General features: G+C 49.8%; 1 protein-coding gene across 4 annotated transcripts in view; it reads left to right on the forward strand.

Annotated features, from left to right (window-relative positions):
• Window positions 1-13000, forward strand: part of Aplp2 (amyloid beta precursor like protein 2) — a 65491-nt gene extending 52491 nt beyond the window's left edge. For 2 of the 4 annotated variants that reach the window (XM_023701494.1, XM_004641423.2), the window contains 7 exons: window positions 1302-1401; window positions 3327-3479; window positions 5101-5136; window positions 8284-8369; window positions 9388-9462; window positions 9778-9933; window positions 11641-13000. In XM_023701494.1, coding sequence (XP_023557262.1) covers window positions 1302-1401; window positions 3327-3479; window positions 5101-5136; window positions 8284-8369; window positions 9388-9462; window positions 9778-9933; window positions 11641-11742 — 708 coding nt within the window. In that variant the 3' untranslated portion in view covers window positions 11743-13000. The remainder of the gene's footprint in view (window positions 1-1301; window positions 1402-3326; window positions 3480-5100; window positions 5137-8283; window positions 8370-9387; window positions 9463-9777; window positions 9934-11640) is intronic. The other 2 variants (XM_004641424.1, XM_023701493.1) reach the window with 2 other exon arrangements.
• The last annotated feature ends 6984 nt before the right edge of the window (window positions 13001-19984 follow it).

A 19984-nucleotide genomic window follows, 5' to 3' on the forward strand; every position in this document is an offset into this window, starting at 1 on the left:
AGCTGGGATTACAGGCGCGCACCACCACACCCAGTCTCAATTGCCATCTCAGCTTGCCCCGGGGCTGGTGTGGCAGGCCCTGGGTCAAACCCCAGCTCCTGCACCTGCTTGCAGGCGCTTTAATACACTGAGCTATTTGGCGGGCCCCGTAATATACTAAAGTTTAAATATGAAATTCATTATTTCATACGTGTCTTCTGTGCATAGCCTAAAAGTAATTTTATGTAGTTTTATTGACATATTTTGACTGTGACTTTCATATGAGGTCAAGTTTAGAGTTTTCTGCTTAGAGCATCGTGCCAGTGCTCAAAATGTTTCACATTTTTGAACAGTTCTGATTTTGGATTTGCAAGTTAGAGACATTAAGCCAGCAGAACTTTAGCCATATTTTTTTGGCTGAAATATAAGTGAGGTGCTCCTCCTCCATCTAGCTCAGGGTTACTATAGCAACACCGGCTTCCAGCATTCTGCCCTGTGGTTCTTTTCCTCCTATGGGTGTATAAATTGGCCTTTTGGAGAAGGCTACCTGACTCCTCTGGGGAAGACGAGGATGCTGGCGCTGGCTGAGAGTGGGCTGGTCCGGGCCCCGCGTCTCCATTTCCTCAGAGGCACGCGCTCTTGTGCTTTCCCATCAACTTATTTGATTGGCAGAATAGCAAATATAAAATTAAGCTGCTTTCATCCTTGCTTTTAAGGGTCAGAGGCATCAGTCTGCAATAAAAGCATCTTACATTTAACTTTTTCTTTCATCTTGACCCTTTGTTTTAATGGCTTCAAGCTCGCATAATTAATCTGTTGGCCTTGAGCACCCTCTTTAGGAAGAGCTGGGAAACGGTGAGTCTGACTAAAGAGTCGGCCTGCCGGCTTTGTGGGAGCTTCAGTAGCGCGCCTGGCTTTCATTGGGCGGACGTTAGCCCAGGTCACCTTATGGGTTGATTTATACCTCTATTAATTTTTTAAAGAAGAGTAACTTAGTTAAGTAGGAATGAACTTATCTGAACACCCGACATTGTATAAAAGGTTTTAAAACACTCAAAGTGATTGGTAGTAAGTGCTTCCTGTAAGAATCAGACTCAAAACTAGATAGCAAACATTTTTTGAAATGAAGTTTTCTTCTGGCTTGGATCCCTCTGTAGAGGAGCATGCTGTCAGAATGTGTTGGGTCAATGGGCCTGGGCTTAGCACGTCGCCCCGGCCAGCCACTCTGCCGACTGAAGCGGGCACGTGTCGCCTTTCCGGAAGTGTTCCCGCCTAGCTGGGGTTCTCAGTGACCAGCCTCTCCGTCCTGACTCTGCTTCCAGGTCATGACCCATCTCCATGTGATCGAAGAAAGGAGGAACCAGAGCCTCTCTCTGCTCTACAAAGTGCCATATGTAGCCCAGGAAATCCAAGCAGAAATTGGTAGGTCCTCCATGGAGCCTTCATCAAGGCAGGGCTTTGCCGAGGCTCAGGTGCCCGGCTGGCAGGACGAGAAAATTTGAAGCCAGCAGGGCTCATGAGGTGGGGCGCGAGCATGCTGTGGCTCCAGAGGTCAAGGACTTCCTAAGGACAGCTGTGCTGGCGGGAAGCCACAGAGCCTTGAGTGTCGTTGACCTTCACTCTGGTTAGTGGAAGGAAATCCAGGGTGTGAAATTGCAAGGGCTCCGAAATTTCTTGTTAACATTTCCCCTTTAATTACCGATGTCCTCCAAAGAACCTTGCTCAACACAGATTCCAACAGCCTCTCCTACTCTTTGTCTTCTCCAAGCTTTATTGTGTCTACTTTTGTGTCCCAGAATGGAATGGTGCACGGGTTAGTGGGCAGTAACCACTAGACTTCAGATTACAGCATGAGAGAAACTGATAGCAAAACAAAGCAATGATAGCCGGGGAGATGGCTCAGTGGAATAAGCGCTTCCCTGGCAAGCGCAAGGGCCTGAGTTCAACGCCCGGTTCTGCCAAAAACAAAAAAAGATGCTTTTAGTGATGAGTAGAGCCTTACAACCAGGGTGGGATGGTGGGAGTGCCCTCAGGTAGGGGAGCAGTAACTTGAGAATTCATGAGTTGGTTTTCTGTGGAGAAAAGAGGGAAAGCATTGTTAGTAGAGGAAGTGATCACTCTGCAGGCCTGAAGTCACAGTCACCAGTGCGTTTGAGTCTGTGTCGCAGGGAGTGAGGACAAAGTAGGCAGGGTCTGGATCCTAAAGAGGGTTAGGTGAAATCAAGGAGTTTGGATTTTATTCTAGGTAGGATAGTGGGAAACAGCTGGGGGGCTTCAGCCTGGGGACTGACCAGATCTCGATTGCTTTCCCCAGTATGAATTTGAGTGGGGAAAGTCTCTTGGCTGTCATGTGGAGAACTGATTAGAATTGAAGACCAGCCCAGAAGAGATCATGAGAATCCAAGAGCAAGACTGCGGTAGTGTGCACTGCCAGTGGTGGAAAGTGAAAGGCATTTAAGAGATGAGCTCCAGAGGAAAGGGCCAGGGGTGTGGAGAGGGTTGAGGGAGGAGAGCACCAGCATGTCGTGCTGAGGAAGGACCTGAGCCAAGGAGCGGCTGGTGCTCATGGAGATGGGAAGAAAACAGTGCTCCTGTGTGGGTTCAGATGGGAAGCTGGACAGGAAGGTGGAGACTGAAGGTCTGGTAGCTACAGGTGAGAGGTGTAGGAACCATGGTATATGGGTGGTTCTTGAACAGGTGTGGGAGGAGTAGGCCAAAGGGTAGGAGACTGCAGCAAGGTAGCGTGAGCGAGCCTGGAAATCAAACGTGCAGTGTGGGTGTATAGGTAGTATGATATCATGCTGAATGTGGCGGCGCTCCCTGTAATCCCAGTACGGGGAGGCTGAAGCCGGAGGCTCACCACAAGTTCAAAGCCAGCCTAGTCTGTATAGTGAGTTAAAGTGCATCCTGAGCTAGATGTATGTTCTAAATTTGCTAGAAGAGTAGGTTCTCTGTATTCTTACCAAAGAGGAATTCTGGAAGGTGATGGGTATTTAATGTGCACAGTTAGTGGTCCCTTTACTTTGTGTGTCAGCACATCAACCTGTATATCGTAAATATGTTCAATTTTTGAAAATCCAAAGCTAGCATTGGAGAAGACCACTTAACCAATACGTGGAGAACTGGGAGAAAAGGGTCTGGATGGAGCCTCAGGTTCCTGGCAGTACTGCAGTGTTGAAGAAGGTGTTTGGTATTGGGCATAGGGACGCAGAGCTCACCTGGGTTGCAGACTGAAGGGACACAGGGCAGATCTTAAGCTCCTGCATGACAAGGGTTGGCCTTCTGCAGGCTGCTGCTCCTGGGTGAACTCTGAAAGTTGCAATTCTGATTCTTGCCCATGTCCTCAGATGAGCTCCTTCAGGAGCAGCGAGCAGACATGGACCAGTTCACTGCCTCCATCTCAGAGAGCCCCGTGGATGTCCGGGTGAGCTCTGAGGAGAGCGAAGAGTTCCCGCCATTCCACTCTTTCCATCCCTTCCCACCCCTGCCTGAGAATGAAGGTTCGTATGGTCCTCACATGACTTCTTGATGGTGGGCAGGGGGACAGCGCAGTTAGAACGTTGAGGGAGTATTGTTCATGTTCCTGGTGAGAGGCAAGGAGAGGGGGACACGGTTCCTTAAGCACTGCTGTGTGTGATCACCGAGCTGGTCCTGCCTGCTAGCGAGCCGCTGCCACAGAGGTCAGGGACGCTTCTCCCGTGGGGTAGATGGGCCGCTTCTCCCGTGGGGTAGATGGGCTGCTTCTCCCGTGGGGTAGATGGGCTGCTTCTCCCGTGGGGTAGATGGGCTGCTTCTCCCGTGGGGTAGATGGGCTGCTTCCGCGATGCCTTTTTCATGCAGGAGTTGCTTTGTGGGTGAAACAGCACCTTTATGTTATGTAAAGTGGTCTCTTTTTTTTAAATGGCAGTTTTGTTGATTCTTTTTTTTTTTTTTTTTTTTTTTGGTGGAACCAGGGATTGAACTCAGGCCCTTGCACTTGCCAGGGAAGCACTTATTCCACTGCGCCATCTCCCCAGCCCATTATTGCAGTTTTGGGAGTTAGGGCCTGGGGAAAGGCCTGGCTTGGCTGAAAATCACATTTCTGTGTAATGGGCCTAGCCAGGCCTGCTTTCTTCCCTTCTTGTGCTGGTTCTTGTTGACTGAAAGGACCTCTAAAAGGGATGAGTTTGCCCCAGAAATAAACATGTTCTGGAGACAAGGATCCTAACACCAGCATGTATAATCAGATTCTGTTTACTGCTGCTGCAAATGGGGATGGCAGTGATAAAAATGGCCACAGTGCTGGAGTCCTGATGATTTGGCAGCTTTAGTTAAAGCCTTTGGCTTAGAGGCTTTCTTTCAGTCCTCAGAATAATTCACTAAGGTAGGTACTGGGAGTGTCCCCTTTGGGGATCCTGAAGTTTAAAGAATTTAAATACTTTCCAAGAGCCTGCTGTGGAGGGGGAGAGAGAGGATTTGAACCTGAGCTGACAGGGACCTGTAGTCCCTGGGGTGCGGTCGTGTACTCTGAGCACACATAGTGCTGAAACAGGCCAGGTCCAGCTTAGCTGTCAGACCCTAACAGAAATGCCTTCTGAGCTGGTTGTCTCTGAGGCACTGCTCTGACCTCCTAGTAATAACACAGGAGTGAAAAGGTACTGAGCAGATGTGGAGGTGTCAGCTCTCCCTGACCCTGATTTTACAGATCCTGGAGCTGTAGCAGAGCCACGTGGGGCCACTTCTGTGTGCTTATTTGGAGCTGGAGCATCCTAGGCACAGCCGTAGCTCAGCCAGGGCCCTCGCTCTGTCAGTAAACCACAATCCATACTAATTTTTTTTTTTTTTTTTTACTGTTTTACTATTTTCTAAGGAAAGGAAAATAATTTAGCAGTCTCCCATAAGTGCCCTTAAAAGGTCCAAGTCAGAGTTACTCTTTTTTTCTCTCCTCAAGAATGCCTCCCAGTAATTTGCTGTAGATCTTATTGCTAATTTCTTAGGCAATACAACAAACATGGTTTTTAAGTAAAAATGCCTTTCACTCACATTTTAGAGAAATTCTAAGACAGGAATTTTGAAAGAAGCCATTTTTTTTCTTAATCTCCTTTTGTGCTATTTTGTTTTTTATTGTTTTCCTTCTGCTAGACACTCAGCCGGAGTTGTACCACCCAGTGAAGACAGGTTGGTTTGTCACAGACCTCCTCCATCCTTCTCACCTCCCCATGTGTCGGCATCTCACTTTCTGTTTCATGTCATCGCCTGATCCCCACCTCATTCTCAGCCATGGCTGTGCTGTGCTCCAGCAGCCCTGGCCGTCCAGCCCTCAGGCGGCCGCTCTCCTTGGCCGTGGCTGCTGTGTGGACACCGGAGCTTTCTTTCTAGGATGTCCAGAGAATGCACAGTAAATCACTTAGATGCTTTGCTGATCCTTCTAGAATTTAGCAAACTTAAACAGGTCAGTTGTAAATTGCTGGTATGTAGAATAACAGTGCATAATTCGCAGGGCACACCTTTCGCCTTTCCTCATCTTTTTTCTCTTAGTTGTCCCATGTAGCTCTTCCCCTTTCCTTTAGCTGTGTGCGCGTGCGTGTGACCCGCTTGTCCATGTCCCCTGAGTTGTAGTGGACCTTGAGAAGCTGATGATGACACACACAGCGACTGGTGAGCTCTGGGGATAGGGAATCCCCAGTTTGCAAAGACTCGTTGTGGAGAGCACTGAGTCCCGTGAACTTGATCTCGCATAACCCACTGAGTCGACCCCTGGGCAGGATTCTCACTCAGGGTGATCGATGAGGCAGTTGAGCCCTGTGAGGTTCCGTGGCTGGGGCGGGGCTCTGTCCCTGAAGCCGCCTGCGTTCTGGCTGCTGGCATCCTGCCGGGCGGTGCTCATGCCCTTCCTGTATGTCAGAGGCCCCTCCGGGCTTCAGCACGCTGGCTGCAGCTAGAGCAGGCAGCTTTTCCTGGCTCAGAGTTTGGAGTTTGGGTTATGCCGCAGCTCACCTCAAAGCGCAGAGTGTGACGTGAGTGCTCTGGAGTGACTTGGGCGTAGCCACTGGATTGGGGTGCGCCTTTCATAGAGGTCGTCCTGCCGACTTCCTCTCACCAGCACACCAGCCGTGCTTACTGATAGAGGAAATTTCTCAAAACTTACCTGGCTTTTCCTTTCATAAGCTTTTTTTGGCGGAATCAGGGATTGAACTTTATAAACTCCTATGATTTGGAACAAATTAACCATTAATTTTTGGTCTCCAAGTAGTTTATTATAAATTTTTGTAAGTAATAATTTGTTGGAGTTTTTTTGTTGTTTTTTTTTTTAAATTTTTATTTATTTGTGTGTGTGTGTGTGTGTGTGTGTGTGTCCAGCTCAGCCCACCAGGGGGCGGGGCTGGCTGGCATGCGTTGCTGGGGATTGAACTGCGGTCCCTGTGCTTTGCTAAGCTTGTTCTAAGTAGGTGCTTTAGACCACTGACCCATCTCACCAGCCCGTTTTGTTTTGTTTTTGGCGGAACCAGGGATTGAACTCAGGCCCTTGCGCTTGCCAGGGAAGCACTTATTCCACTGAGCCAGCTCCCCAGCCCTTGTTTTGTTTTTTGAGACAGGGTCTCGCTGTGTAGTTCTGGGTAGCCTTGAACTCACTGTAGCACAAGTGATCCTCCAATCTCAGCCTGCCTAGTGCTGGGGTCATAGACATGCTCCCAGCATCTAGCTGCCAAATGGTGTGGGTATTAAACCGTGAGAGAGTTGGGTGGGGGAGGTGGGCTGAGGAGGGAGGATCACCTCAAGTGCAAGGTCAGCCCAAGCCACATAGTGAGATCGGATCTTGTCTGGAAAAAAAAAGTGAGGTTTCTCCCACCAAAAATGGGCTAGAATAATCTGGATTGGTAACAGACCTTTAAATGACTTGGTTTGTAGCACATTGTTTTTTACATAAGGTTTTCCCCTTATGACCTTTACAATTTTGAAGAAAAAAACAAGACACTCAGAGTAAGAATGTACTGGGCTTGTTTGTAACACCCTTGTTGCGGCAGAACTTCCAGACTCTCCTCTCTCAGAAGCTGGGTGCAGTGCCGCTGTTTTCATGGGCATTTTAAGACTACGGAAACCAGCTCCGACTTGACTCTAATCAGGTTATACAAGTTTTTTTTAAGTGAAAGGCTTAGAAAAAAAGTTGCATCACTTTCGGCTCTGTCAGTGACGTGTGCAAGCCAGGCAGCTGCAGCGGCTGGGAACTGCCCCGTGCCTGCGTCAGCGGGGCTCTGGGTGTGGACTGCGACGCCCGCCTGCAGTGAGCCAGGACAGCAGCGCCGTGGCGCTTGCTTGCAGGTAGCTCGCTTAGGACGTTGTGTACGCTGCCAGCTTGGCCTGCTTGTTTATAAGAAGCTTGTACGTAGACGTGCGTACAGAACTGCACATGTTGCAGAGGAGCTGAGACTAGCTAGAAGTCCCGTCCTTCAGTCCTGAAAACAAGGGAACAGTGTCTAGTGTCGCCCTTGCTGGGCCCAGGCTCCATGCAGCTAGATACTGTCGCTCCAAGTGCCTCGCGCAGGGAGGTTAGCTCAGCCCACGTCTGAGCTTAGAAGAGGCAAGTTGCTGTTCTTGGCTCTGTGTGGGAAAGGTGCCCTCTGTCCTGGTGGTAGGATTGTCTTTGCTGATGACGTGCCCTTCTTGTTCATTCTGTACTAACCAGTGAAGGTGCACCTGTCTGGGATCTCCTATCTGTCATACATGCAGCCCTGTGGGAGATGCAGAAGGAAGCAGAATGGCAGATCACAGCAGTTTTAAAAACTCTGAACTCAGTGCCTCCCACAAGGAGCTGAAACTCAAAGGGCAGATAGAAGGGCTTGAGAATAGGGAGTGTATTTGAGGCAGAAAGCATTGCCTATAGAGTGAACCCAAGCTCATTGCTAGCCTGTAAATCGTGGCTGGGTGACGCTGGAGGACCCAAGTGCTGAAGGGCTGGACTGTGAATAGCGGGTGATAGCATGATCACAGAGGGAGGTGTCGTGTGTTTTCCGTGTTACAGTGCCCTTGGACTCAGCCACTGTTGCTTAACAAAAGTGCTCACTCCAAAGACAGGCATCCCATTTTTCCTAGTGGGAGAGAAGTAAGCACTCCGTCCTCCACGCCCACCAGTCCTCTGAAAGGGCCTGCATCACTCACCCTGGGCAGAGCACACTGCATCCTCAGGCCGTGGGGGCGCAGTGGGGTCCTGAGCTGTGGGGAGGCTCTTGGCGCGGGGTCCAGCCCTCAGGCAGGAGTCTGCTGCTTCAGGGAGACTGGCCTTGCGTTGACTTCCTGGACACTCAGCGGTGCTCTCTCTCCACACAGGGTCAGGAGTGGGAGAGCAGGACCGAGGCCTGATGGGTGCAGAGGAGAAAGTGATTAACAGTAAGAATAAAGTGGATGAAAACCTGGTGAGCCCACTTTCTCTCTTCTCACTGAAGTGTCGGCGCGGTCCAGCTGTTACTTTTTTTTTCCTTATGGCAGTTCATGACTCAAAAGAGGACTTCTAGAACTTCTTAAAAAGTAGCAAGCATATGGGGGCCTGGCCCTAGCTCAGTTCTTTAAGTGGCTGCTTCCACAGAGCTGTCAGCCTCAGGTGGTTGTAGTTTGATCCCCACAACCCTGCAGCCAGCCAAAAGTGCCCTGAAGGCATTCAAGGAGGAGCAAAAAAAAAAAAAGTAGCAAGCATAAGATAAGCATTGGCTGTTTATTTTGACCACCTTGTACCTTTGCAATTGAAGGTGTAAGGAACACGTTAGAAGCCAGTTTCACATGAGCAGAAATTTAATAACAAAATAGAAGGAAGTTGGGTTTGTTTTCTTTGTTTTTTGACCCAAGCCCTCACTGCAGTTTGGGCTGGCCTTGAGCTGTGTTATTCAGGCTGTCTTCAAGCTGACAACAGTCAGGCACACGCCCCGGGCTTGGCTTTGGTTCGCTTCTTGCACTACTGAAATTTATACCCGCTTTGTATTCTTTTAGCTTTTTTTTTTTTTTTTGCATTTGCTATATTTATTAAATAAATAGAACTTACAATAAGGTATAGAATATAAAAGAATAGATAATGAAAGCCCTGACCCTAGCTACCCAACCTGGGTTCACCCCTCTTTGGCTGTGTCTTTTAGCATTTTTAATTAGGTTTCTGGATTATGTTCCAGATTATATCTAAATTAGCTGAATTTGGTGTATAAATGTAGCCTCTTCCCAGAAACCCTTATGAGACCAGCCATGCATGTTAATTTTGCTAACCCTTTCAACCAAGGATTTGGTGAGTGGATTGGGGCGAAGGTGACAGAACTGACTAGACGGGGTCCAGCAGGTATGAGCTCTCCACCACCAGATGCAGTAGAAAAGAAGCAGTGGTATTTATACTGTGTTTCCCCACCACCCAGTTGTTGGTTGCTGACCTTTGACCTTTCACCACTATTGCAGGTTGTCGATGAGACTCTGGATGTGAAGGAGATGATTTTCAACGCAGAGAGAGTTGGAGGCCTTGAAGGAGAGCCGGTATGTGTTGGGCTGCGGAGCCTAAAGCCAAGTTTCGCGTCAGTCAGCTTCCCACCCTCCATTCTGTGGGCAGTGAGGATGCCTGGTATTTCCAGTTACTTTCCCATACTTTGGTGAGAAGGCGTCCAAGGTGTTGGTGAGAAGGTGTCCAAGGGTGTTGGCAGTAGTGGGCTTTGTCTACCAGGTGGGTGTTTATTGCAAAGCAGGATCCGGTGCTGCCTCGGGCTTTAGAAGCCTCTCATGGACCCTGACTTGCTGTCTCAGAGTTGCCAGGTGGTCACTGGGACCAAGTCCACGTTTGCTTTATGATTTTAGGAGTCTGTGCGACCTGTGCGGGAAGACTTCAGTCTGAGCAGCAGCGCCCTGATCGGCCTGCTGGTCATCGCAGTGGCCATCGCCACAGTCATCGTCATCAGCCTGGTGATGCTGAGGAAGAGGCAGTATGGCACCATCAGCCACGGGATTGTGGAGGTGAGGGCTGGAGGGCAGCGTCTGCCTGGGGGAGGCGAGCGAGGAGGGGTGCGGAGTAGGAGCCGCACTGCCCTCATCAGTTACAGGGCCACTGTGTCAGTTACCAGGTCGCGCTGGGAGTCTTCGCTGAACGCCACCATTCCTGCCATAAGGGGCTGCCGCTACCTTTCAGTATTAGTTTGGGTTTTGACTGAATATCAGGAAGTCCTAGGAGTATTCTATGCTTTGGATAGTAAAATTGGTTTTCTCAGTGTATTCCTAGTGTTCTTTTTCAGACGGGTCAGATATTTAAGAATGAAATGAGGAAGAATGTATGCAGTGTGTTAATTATTGAAACTGTCCTAGCGATTTGATTTGAAACTGTCTCATTGCTATTTGTTTATCAATAAAATTATGGGAAAAAAAAGAATGAAATGAGGCCGGGCATGGTGGCACACATATAATCCCAGCACTGGGGAGGCTGAGGCAGGAGGATCACTAAGGATCCGAGCTGCATAGTGGAACCCTGTATCAAGTAAATAAAAGATCAAAAAATAAAAAGACCAGGGAGGTAGCTTCGTGCCATAAGTGCCTTCCTGGCAAGTGCAAGGTCCTGAGTTCATCCCTCCTACCACGAAGAACAAAAAACCCCACAGATGCTGAAATGTAGGGCAACATATTGGAGTGTTTTTACCAAGATGGTGCCGAAGGCGACGAAGGAAGCCCCTGCCCCTCCCAAAACTGAAGCCACAGCAGAAGCTTTGAAGGCCAAGAAGGCCATGCTGAAAGGCATCCACAGCCACAAAAAGAAGATACGAACGTCGCCCACCTTCCGCTGTCCCAAGACACTGCAGCTCCAGAGGCAGCCCAAATACCCTCGGAAGCGCGCCCCCAGGAGAAACAGGCTTGACCACTATATGCCGTCATCAAGGTCCCCCGACCAGAGTCAGCCATGAAAAAGACGGAGGACAGCAACACGCTCCTGTTCAGTGTGGATGTCGAAGCCAATAAGCACAAAGTCAAGCTGTGAAGAAGCTCTGTGACATCGATGTTGCCAAGGTCAGGCCTGATGGGCCAGGGAGCTGGCTCAGTGGAATAAGTGCTTCCCTGGCAAGCGCAAGGGCCTGAGTTCAATCCCTGTTTCCGCCAAAAAAAAAATAAAAGAACATGTTCCAGAAAACTAGTTCTGAGGTGAGTTTTAGTAGTCTTGTCGTAGCTGCTCCTAGATACTCCTAGCTCTGGAATTTGAGCACTGCAGAAGACCAGAGTCCATTTGGCCCCATGCCTTATTTCATAGCCACGGCGACGTTTCTGCTGGGAGCAGAAGCAGAGCCCAGGCCTGGCATCATTGGTGCCGTGTGGCCCGGTCAGCTCTGCAGAGCGAGCTCTCAGGACTCGTTTCAGAAAGAAGCACTGTCCCAGGGGCTGCTCTTCTCTTTCCTTATCTGCATCCTCCCCACCAGCTCTCATTCATTTGGTCTCTTCCGTTCTGGTTAGTGCATGTTTCCAGTGTGATTACACTCTTGAGGAGTTGGTGTGTGGACATGACACACTGTAACCCTTTCTTTGTTCCTCTCCTCTCCTTCTCATATGGTCTTTCCAATGGAAGAGGACTCTGCTCTCGCTGCCTTTGGTCCCTGGGGTCGTGCAGCACAGGTCTCTTGACTCCCAACTCGCTGGCCCAGCCTCTTGCGGTCCCCACGGTGACCGGAGTCTTTGTTCTTCCAGGTCGACCCCATGCTCACCCCAGAAGAGCGCCACCTGAGCAAGATGCAGAACCACGGCTATGAAAACCCCACGTACAAGTACCTGGAGCAGATGCAGATCTGAGTGGCAGGAAGCGTGAGGCACCCGTCCGAAGCCAGCGTGGGCGGGGAGAGGAGTTCAGGTTCCAGACCCCCGGCTGGCCGCCAGGACCACCCGAAGGTCTCGTCTTACATCCAGGCCACCTGGCTCTTTAAGACTGTAAAGTACTACTGTAGAATTGCAACTTCCATTCTTTTAAATGGGTGAAAATGTTAATATAACAATATATGATATATAAACCTTAAGTGAAAAAATGATCTATTGCAGATATCTGAAGGATGTAGTTTTCTTTTTTAAGTTAATCAGAAACCCCACTTCTATTGTATTGTTTCACACATGCTCTATATAAATGGAAATGTTGATTTTTTTTTTAATGATAGATTGTATATGCAGGCTATTTGTTCCAGTTACAGTGTACAAATCAACTCTAGGCTCATTCACTGTCCTAGTTTATATTTTAAAAAAAAAAAAGTAAAGACACAGTATTCCCTTTTTAAACTTCAAGAGAGTTGTTGAGAAACAAGTGGAATGGGGAACCAGGAATGGCCCGCAGACACCGTGTTCCTCGGGCCGAGTGCTGTTACCGGAGCGCTCTCGACACCCCTGCTTCCGCCCTGGCCCGCCGCGGCCTCCTGTTCTCCCATCTTCCGGCAAGCCTGCTGCACACAAGTGAGGTGTCCAGGGCTGCTCTTGCCGAGTCCAGTTCTTCCACAGCAGCCAGCCTGTAGTTTGTGTCTGATGTTCATCACTATTCGTCGGTTATGTCCTGCGGCATCTGACTCCCCACTTCCCTTCCCAAGGGCATCCACACGTGTAGCTCCTTCCTCTTAGGCCGTCTCCCTCCAGGGCCCTGGTGCTGCCTGCCCCGCACCCCTGCTCCGCCAGGCCTGGCCTCTGCTGTGCGGTGAAGACCACAGGAAGGAGCGGCCGAGGGCAGGAGGAGCGGAGCGGCCCTCGCGGAAGGAGGGTGCTCTCCGTGGGTCTGTAGCGCTGCGGGAAGCATTGGAGAGTTCTGTTTCCTTCACATGAGTCTCTGTAATGCTTGTATAGTTGTTGTTGCTCACAGGTTTTTGTTTTTTCAGTCCTAAAGTTCTGGTAACCAGTGGTGTTTATTTTGGTTTGTTTTTGCTAATTTTCTGTAGCTGTCTCTTTCTTTTTCTTCCCCTTCACCCTGTCCATGTCTCTTCCCACTATGCACAGATTAAACTTCACCTACAGACTTCTTAATATGATCTGTGGAGAATGTACAGTTTAAACACATAAATAAACACTTTAACTTCCACTGAGACTCCTCGCTCTGTTGGCATTGCCCTGTGCTGACGTTTACCGGTCCTGCCCTCCGGGGTGGCGGGTACCAGCTGCCCCAGAGCATCACTGGCTGCACACACAGACGGCACAGCAGCCCGAGCAAGTCTTCATCTTTCAAGTTCCAAGTTACTTTTCCTTTCAAAAACCAGAGGAAGTCTGAGGGTATTTGTCCTAGAAAATTGAAATTCGACTACCAGAACTCAGTTGGTAGACTTTTTTTTTTTTAACTGAACTTCAGAGCCATGTTTGCACCCTCCAAGTTGCTTAAATAGCCAGGCCCTGGGAGCCATCTGAAGGGGTGCTGCCTGTGTCGCTGAGTGGGTGTCACTGCATGTAGGGCTTCCCCTGTAGCAGTTTTCTCTGAGTCCTTTTTTGACATACTATTCTTTAGCAGTACTGGGGATTGATTGCAGGGTGCAGACTTGCACATGAGGCAAGTGCTGTCCCCTGAGCTGCATCCCCTGTCCTTGGTATTTTGAGGCAGGATCTCACTAACTTGCCTAAGGTGGCAGTTTAGTGCCACCTTAGACACTGTGCCCTGCTCACTAAGTTGCTAGTTTGTTTTTGTGGTACTTGAGGTTGAATCCAGGCCTTTGCACCAAGCTACATCCCCAACCCCCGTTTTTTTTTTTTTTTTTTTTTTTTATAAGCAGAATATATTTATTGAAAGAAAGAAAGCTCCTGTCCTAGAGAGGAATAGGAGGGTGGGCCCAAGCGGGTTGTCCCCACCCAACCTTTTTTTTTTTTTTTTTTTTTTGGCAGAACTGAGAATTGAACTCAGGCCCTTGCACTTGCCAGGCAAGCACTTATTCTACTGAGCCATCTCCCCGGCCCTCCAACCCTTTAAAAGTAATTTTTATTTCTGAAATGAGCCTCACTGAGTCACTCAAGACTGAGCTCAAACTGGTGTACCTCCTGCCTCAGCCTCCCAAACTGCTGTGCTTACAGGGGTGGCACCATGCCCAGCTCCTTCTAATGTTCAGCTACTCGAGTAAGTTCGGGAGCTGACCTGGGCAGTCCCCACTTGAGTTGCAAGCAGTGCATTTAAACCTGTACTAGTTACCAAGGCCGTATCACACCTGTGTGTTGTGTCACACACCTGTACCTGCAAGGGTCTTTGTTGAGACTGAGGGAGGGTGTTCCAAGCCAGCTGGAGATGGCTGGCTCTTTACTTCCCCATTTGCCTCAGCCTCCTGTTTGCCTGCTTGAAGTTGCTGCTGAGAACATCAAGAAAACGGAACTTTAAGGCCATTCTGCCAGTGCTGTAAGCAGTACTGTCACTTTGCTGACACGCCACCGGAAAGCAGCTCTAGGGTTCATGATCTGACTGCAGATGTAGCAGGCCGACCACAGTGCCTGCCAGCTGCCTTGCGGGCGAGCCTGCTTTAATCTCCCTCACTGAAGGTACAGCGTGGGCTCCCTCCCTCCATCCTGGAAGGTGGCAGGCCATCTCCCATGCCAGCTCGGCTGGTTCTTGTAGTCCTGTTCAGATCTGGTGTAATTGTGATGTTGGCCTGTGTACCACACTGCTGGGGGTTGGGAACTGGGGATGGGTGAGAGTAGGAGGCTGAACAGCTGGGGCCCCAGGACTTCACCCTGCCCATTGTGCTTTGCATTCAACAGATCCGATTCTCCTTACACTGTAAGGTACATGTTTATATATGGCAGCCATATAAAGATTTAAGAAAAAAAAAAAATTCTTTTTTTGAGACAGCTTCAGAGTGGCCTTAAACTCATTCTGTGGCCCAGAACTCCTGAGAGAAGGGATATAGGCAAGCATCACATCTTCCTAGGGAGTAAGTGCAAGGAAACACCCAGGAAAGGGTAAGGCAGGAGCCACCTCAGCCAGCCCTGGCCTGGCTACATTCTGCTCCGGGTGGTGCAGCCCCCTCCTGAGAAACTGACTCCAGGTTTCTGCTCTGACTCAGCCTTGACCTGGGGAATGTGGCCCTACCCACCCAGGTGCAAAGGTCCGCTCCTACTGCCTGTCTGCCAATCAGCTCTCTGCTGAGAGCACAGCCAGCCCAGGTGTCCCTGACCTGCTCTGGTTTCTATGCTATGACAACTGATATTCTTAATTTCAGAGACCCAGATTTTTTTTTTTTTTTTTTTTTGTGGTACCGGGGATTGAACTCAGCACCCTGCGCTTGCCAGGCAAATGCTTATTCTACTGAGCTATCTCCCTGGCCCCAGAGACCCAGATTTTGACACAAGGAGTCTCCAAGATTTGGGGGACCCAAGGGCCTCCTCTCACAGGAATGCACTGTCCTTCCCACTTGGGGAGGTAGTCAGGGACAGACAAAACTGAGGGGAAAAGCAGAAGCGCTCAGACCTGAGGGAACGAAGCAAGCAGCTAGCCGCAGACCCAGAGCCCTCGGCTGTGGGTTCTGGGCCCTTTGACAAAGCAGAGAGCAGCGGCTGGACCTGTTAACTCTGCAGTGAGAGAAGCCCTCTTCATCTGTCCCATCCCCTGCAAGGACTTAGCTTCACAGACCTCAGCCACAGACTGCTGGGGAGGGAGCAGCATAGCAGGTTTTCCCTAGAGTCTTTGCTCTTACTTTTAAAATGTTTACTTGTACATGCTTGCAGTACCAGGGATTGTACTCACCATGTGGAATCGGTGCAGGGCACAGTGCGTGGTAACGTCCCTTGCTACCTTCCCTCCCTCTGCAGGGCAGGGCTTCTGGAGTTGTGCGACCAAGGGTGCCAAAATTTTAAAGTCAGTGCCTCTTTCTGGCTAAAGCAATGCTAGTAGGCACAATACTTTTCATAGATGGCGTGTACATATTGTTGGGTTTTTAAAACTTTTTGTTAGTACACATTTGTAGTACAATATTAATGGTTACATTCATGGGGGGTGTTGGTAGATATACATCTTAATTCTTTGTACGTCCCCTTCCCCACCCCTCCATCCATCCTTAGTTATTTTGAAAACTATTTGATGCTGTCTAGTCGCCCAGTCCCTAGGCTCTGCATCCACCCATTTCCTCACCTCCTTCCTGTTCTGATCGTCATGACGGCTCTGAGCACTGCTGGGCAGGCCCTGTCCAGGCACCTCCCCACTGATGTCTGATTTGTTTCCAGGATGAGAACAGAGATGAGGTATCCTCATAGCGAGAGTTCATGCAATCTCCCTTAGCACCACTGATGCTGACCTTGGTCAACTGGCTGAAGGGGGGTGTCGGTCATCCAGCTCTCCTCCCCACCCCACCCCACCTCACCTGTGTGCAGCCACTGCTTACAGCATAGAGCTAAGCGCTCTTTGTGGTCCACAGTTAAGCCCTCCTCTGTATTGCTACACAACTTGGGGGAGGGGCCCTCCTTTGGCACCCCATGTGCTGGGCTTACAGGCATGCACCACCCCCCCTTACTATTTTTAAAATTGTATTTTGCCACTTTGATAATAGAGCAATTAAACTGGGCTTGGTGGGGCACACCTATAATCCCAGTGCTCTCAGCAGCTGAGGCAGGAATCCAAAGTTCAGCCCTGGGCTGCTTTGTGATTTAGTAAGACCCTGTCTCAAGATGAAAAGTAAAAGAGGTTGGGAATGTAGTGTGAAAGCCCCGAGTACTGGAAAAAACGGCATTTAGTCTAAGGCCAGTTGGTTCCTAGGCTGTGGCCTCGGTTTCACAAGCATGTAGGTGTGCCAAAACAGGGAGACGAGATGTGCAGTGTATGAAGTACGATGAAAGTACAGTGAAGGAAGGCCAACAAGATAGTTCAGCGGACTAACGCGCCGCTTAGGCAATGCAAGGACCACGGTTCGATCCCCGGCACCACATGCCTTGCCAGCCCTGCCCCCAGAGCGGGCTGAGCCAGGCAGAATCCGGGCATGGTGGTGGCGCCCGCCTGTGGTCCCAGTGCTGGGGAGGCTGCAAGCAGGAGGATCGCCACAAGTCCAAGTTGCAACAAACCAGATACATTAAAAAAATAATAATATGGTGAATGCTTACATGTGAAAAATACAACAAAGAATAGCCTTGCTGTTGATGCACCACAGAATGTTCCCCGTCCCCTTGAACACCTTGCCACTTTCTAGAGCAGTTCTAGAAACCATGTCATGAGTGCTGCCTTGTGCTGTCCTGGCTGCCTCAGTAGTCTTGAGTCACTTGAAGCATGTAGTTTTCATTGTCATTGACAGGGTCCTTTGGGCCAGCCCTGAACCCTCCTTGCAAGTTCCCTCAGACAGCATTTCTGGCTTCTCTAAACTTGGGGTGTTTCCACTGTACCTTGGGCTTCACACTTAGCTCCACATGCCAAGCCCGCGGGAGCACACTGCCTGGCCTCCAGGCCTTCTGAAACCTGGGTGGCAGCTGCCTTGATGTGTGTGGTGAGCGGAAGTGAGAGTGGGGCAGACACTGGGAGGGGTCCGAGTTACACAAACCCCGTGATCCCGTGACAACTGCTGACACCTGAGACGCTGCTGGGACACACAGTAGGCAACCCTGCACGGAGGCTGATTCCAGTCCTGGGTGGGGTGAGGCAGTGTGACCTGAAATTGCATCCCTCTACTCAAAACAGAATGCAGTTTAAAACTTACTGTTCGCTTCTAGAATTTTCCGTTTAATATTTTTGGACATAGTCAACCAAGGGTAATTGAAACCTCAGAAAGTAAAACTGGATAAGCAGATACTACTATAAAGGCCAAATCCACAGTTGTGTAATTTGACTTGCATTTTGTTTTTGAGGCAGGGTGTCACTGTGTAGTAGAGGCTGGCCTTGAACCTCATGGTGATCCTCCTGCCTCAGCTTCCCAAGTGCTAGGTTACAGGTGGGCACAAGCAGGGCCCATGACACTCTGAACCTTTGGAGGTCAGCCCCTTTACCGTATTAGCAGTTAACTTCATGTGAGCGCTGAGCTCTGCTGGCTGGCAAGTGAGTCGCTGGCTTTCATTGCAGTGAAGCCCACGTGAACCTCCAGTGGGACCATGGGTGGGCGAGTAGACTGGGCCATAGCCACCTGGTTATGTGCAAGGGGGGTGGGCGCGGATGTCCGGTGGTATGGACAGGCCAGGGAGGCCAGGGAATGACAGAACATCCAGTAAGCAGCCTAGAAGGGCATTTCCAGAGATTCTCTCGCACATTCCAGCTATAAAAACACCTGAGGAGAAGATAGGCATGGTCCATATTGATTCACTGGTTTGGGCCATGGTCCCTTGGGTCTGTGGTGCACAGAACAGTGAGGCAGGAGCTCGTGACAGGCAAGACGTACTTAATTCCTGCAGCTGGGGAGCGCAGAGGGAAGGAGGGGCCGGCATCCTGGCTGACATCCTGACCAGAGGCGGCTTCAGGAACTTCAGTTCCCCCCACTAGGCCTTGCCTCTTAAAGTTCCACCACCTTGGACCCATGAGATAGCTCAGCGGACTGAGTGCCTGCTTAGGCCAGCACAGAGACCGAGATTTGATCCTCCGTACCCCATGCCATGCCAGCGCCACCCACAGGCATGCTGAGCTGGCCACACCAGGCATGGTGGCACACTCCCATAATCCCAGCGCCGGGGAGGCTGCAAACAGGAGGGTCACTACGGGTTTGAGTTGCATAGTGAGACCCTGTACGAAATACATAAAAAATAATGTTTTAAAAAAGTTCCACCACCTCGTCATCCTAGGCCAACCACCAAGCTTTTAAAGCCCCATGAGGGACATTCAAGATCCCAGTGACATAGGCCAGGTGTGGTAGCAGACACCTGCACTTGGAAGGCTGAGGCAGGAGGATGCTGTGAGTTTGAGGCCAGCCTGGCTACACAGTGAGATTCTGCCCCAACCCTCAAAGACTGCAACCATGGCAACCGAGCATCTGCATCTGGTTTCCTTTCAAGCAGCTTTCCCATACTGGGTGAATTTCTATCACATAAATCCTGCCTTACCAGAAGGCCACTTTGCGCCTCACTTGTACGTAGGGCACAGGAGTGGGAGGTTAGATCTAATGAGACTTGCTCACCAGCGTCTCACAATCCCAGCAGGCTGAGGCAGGAGGATGGCCACAAGTTTGAGGCCAGCTTGGAGTACATAAGAAGTTTAAGCCTAGAATGTACAGCAAGACCCCATCTCATACAGCCCCCCAAGAAGAAACAAAAAAAAAAAAAAAAGGACATGGGCACTCGGGCAACCTTTCTGTGAGTGTGGCAAAGGAAGAGGCTGCAGCTTTTGTGGTAACAGTGGCCCCAGGACATGTCAAGTCATGGTCCCATGGGATAAGGCACAGTGGTGTCCCTGTGGTCAGGAGGGGCAGGGGCTTCCTGTAGCCCTGATGTGGCTGGGACTGCGCTCCAGGCTTTGTCTTGTCTTCTGCCTGGCAACCCGGACACCATGAGCCTCTGAGCATCTTCTGATGGTTTCCTAGACACACAGCCGGCCTCCCAGTTAGCTGGAGTACGCCAGATTTTAGCTGGCAAGTTGACAAAAACTCCATTAAGGATAAATTCGCTGCACTCTACTGGGAAAATTGTATCTGCTGCTTTCATTTAATAAAGGAGAATTTTTAATGGGAGATGAGAACAAGAGTCTTGGTGTAGAAAAAACATATGTACAGATACAAGACAGAGCACCCATCTTATCCTAAGTTAGAACGGAAACCGTCAGTATGAACATCTCTTTCAGAATTTCCTAGTTTTGCCAGATGTGGAGCAAGCACGTAAACCTAGCATTCAGGTGGCTGAAGCAGGATCGCCTTGCCACTAGCCTGAGCTACACGGTGAATTCAAGGCCAACTTGGATTACGTTGCAAGACTGTCTCAAAACATAAAAACAGAAACAAAACGAAATCTCCAATAGTTTTTAGGACAGTGAATGTACCTCAGTGCGAGAGCACTTGCCCAGCATTTGTGAAGCCTTGGATTCAATGCCCAGCCCTGAAAAAAATCCTAGGTTTTTTTCCTTCCTTCCTTCCTTCCTTCCTTCCTTCCTTCCTTCCTTCCTTCCTTCCTTCCTTCCTTCCTTCCTTCCTTCCTTCTTTCC

This window comes from Octodon degus, unplaced genomic scaffold (assembly GCF_000260255.1).
Source record: "Octodon degus isolate 3935 unplaced genomic scaffold, OctDeg1.0 scaffold00136, whole genome shotgun sequence".
Classification (NCBI taxonomy): domain Eukaryota; kingdom Metazoa; phylum Chordata; class Mammalia; order Rodentia; family Octodontidae; genus Octodon; species Octodon degus.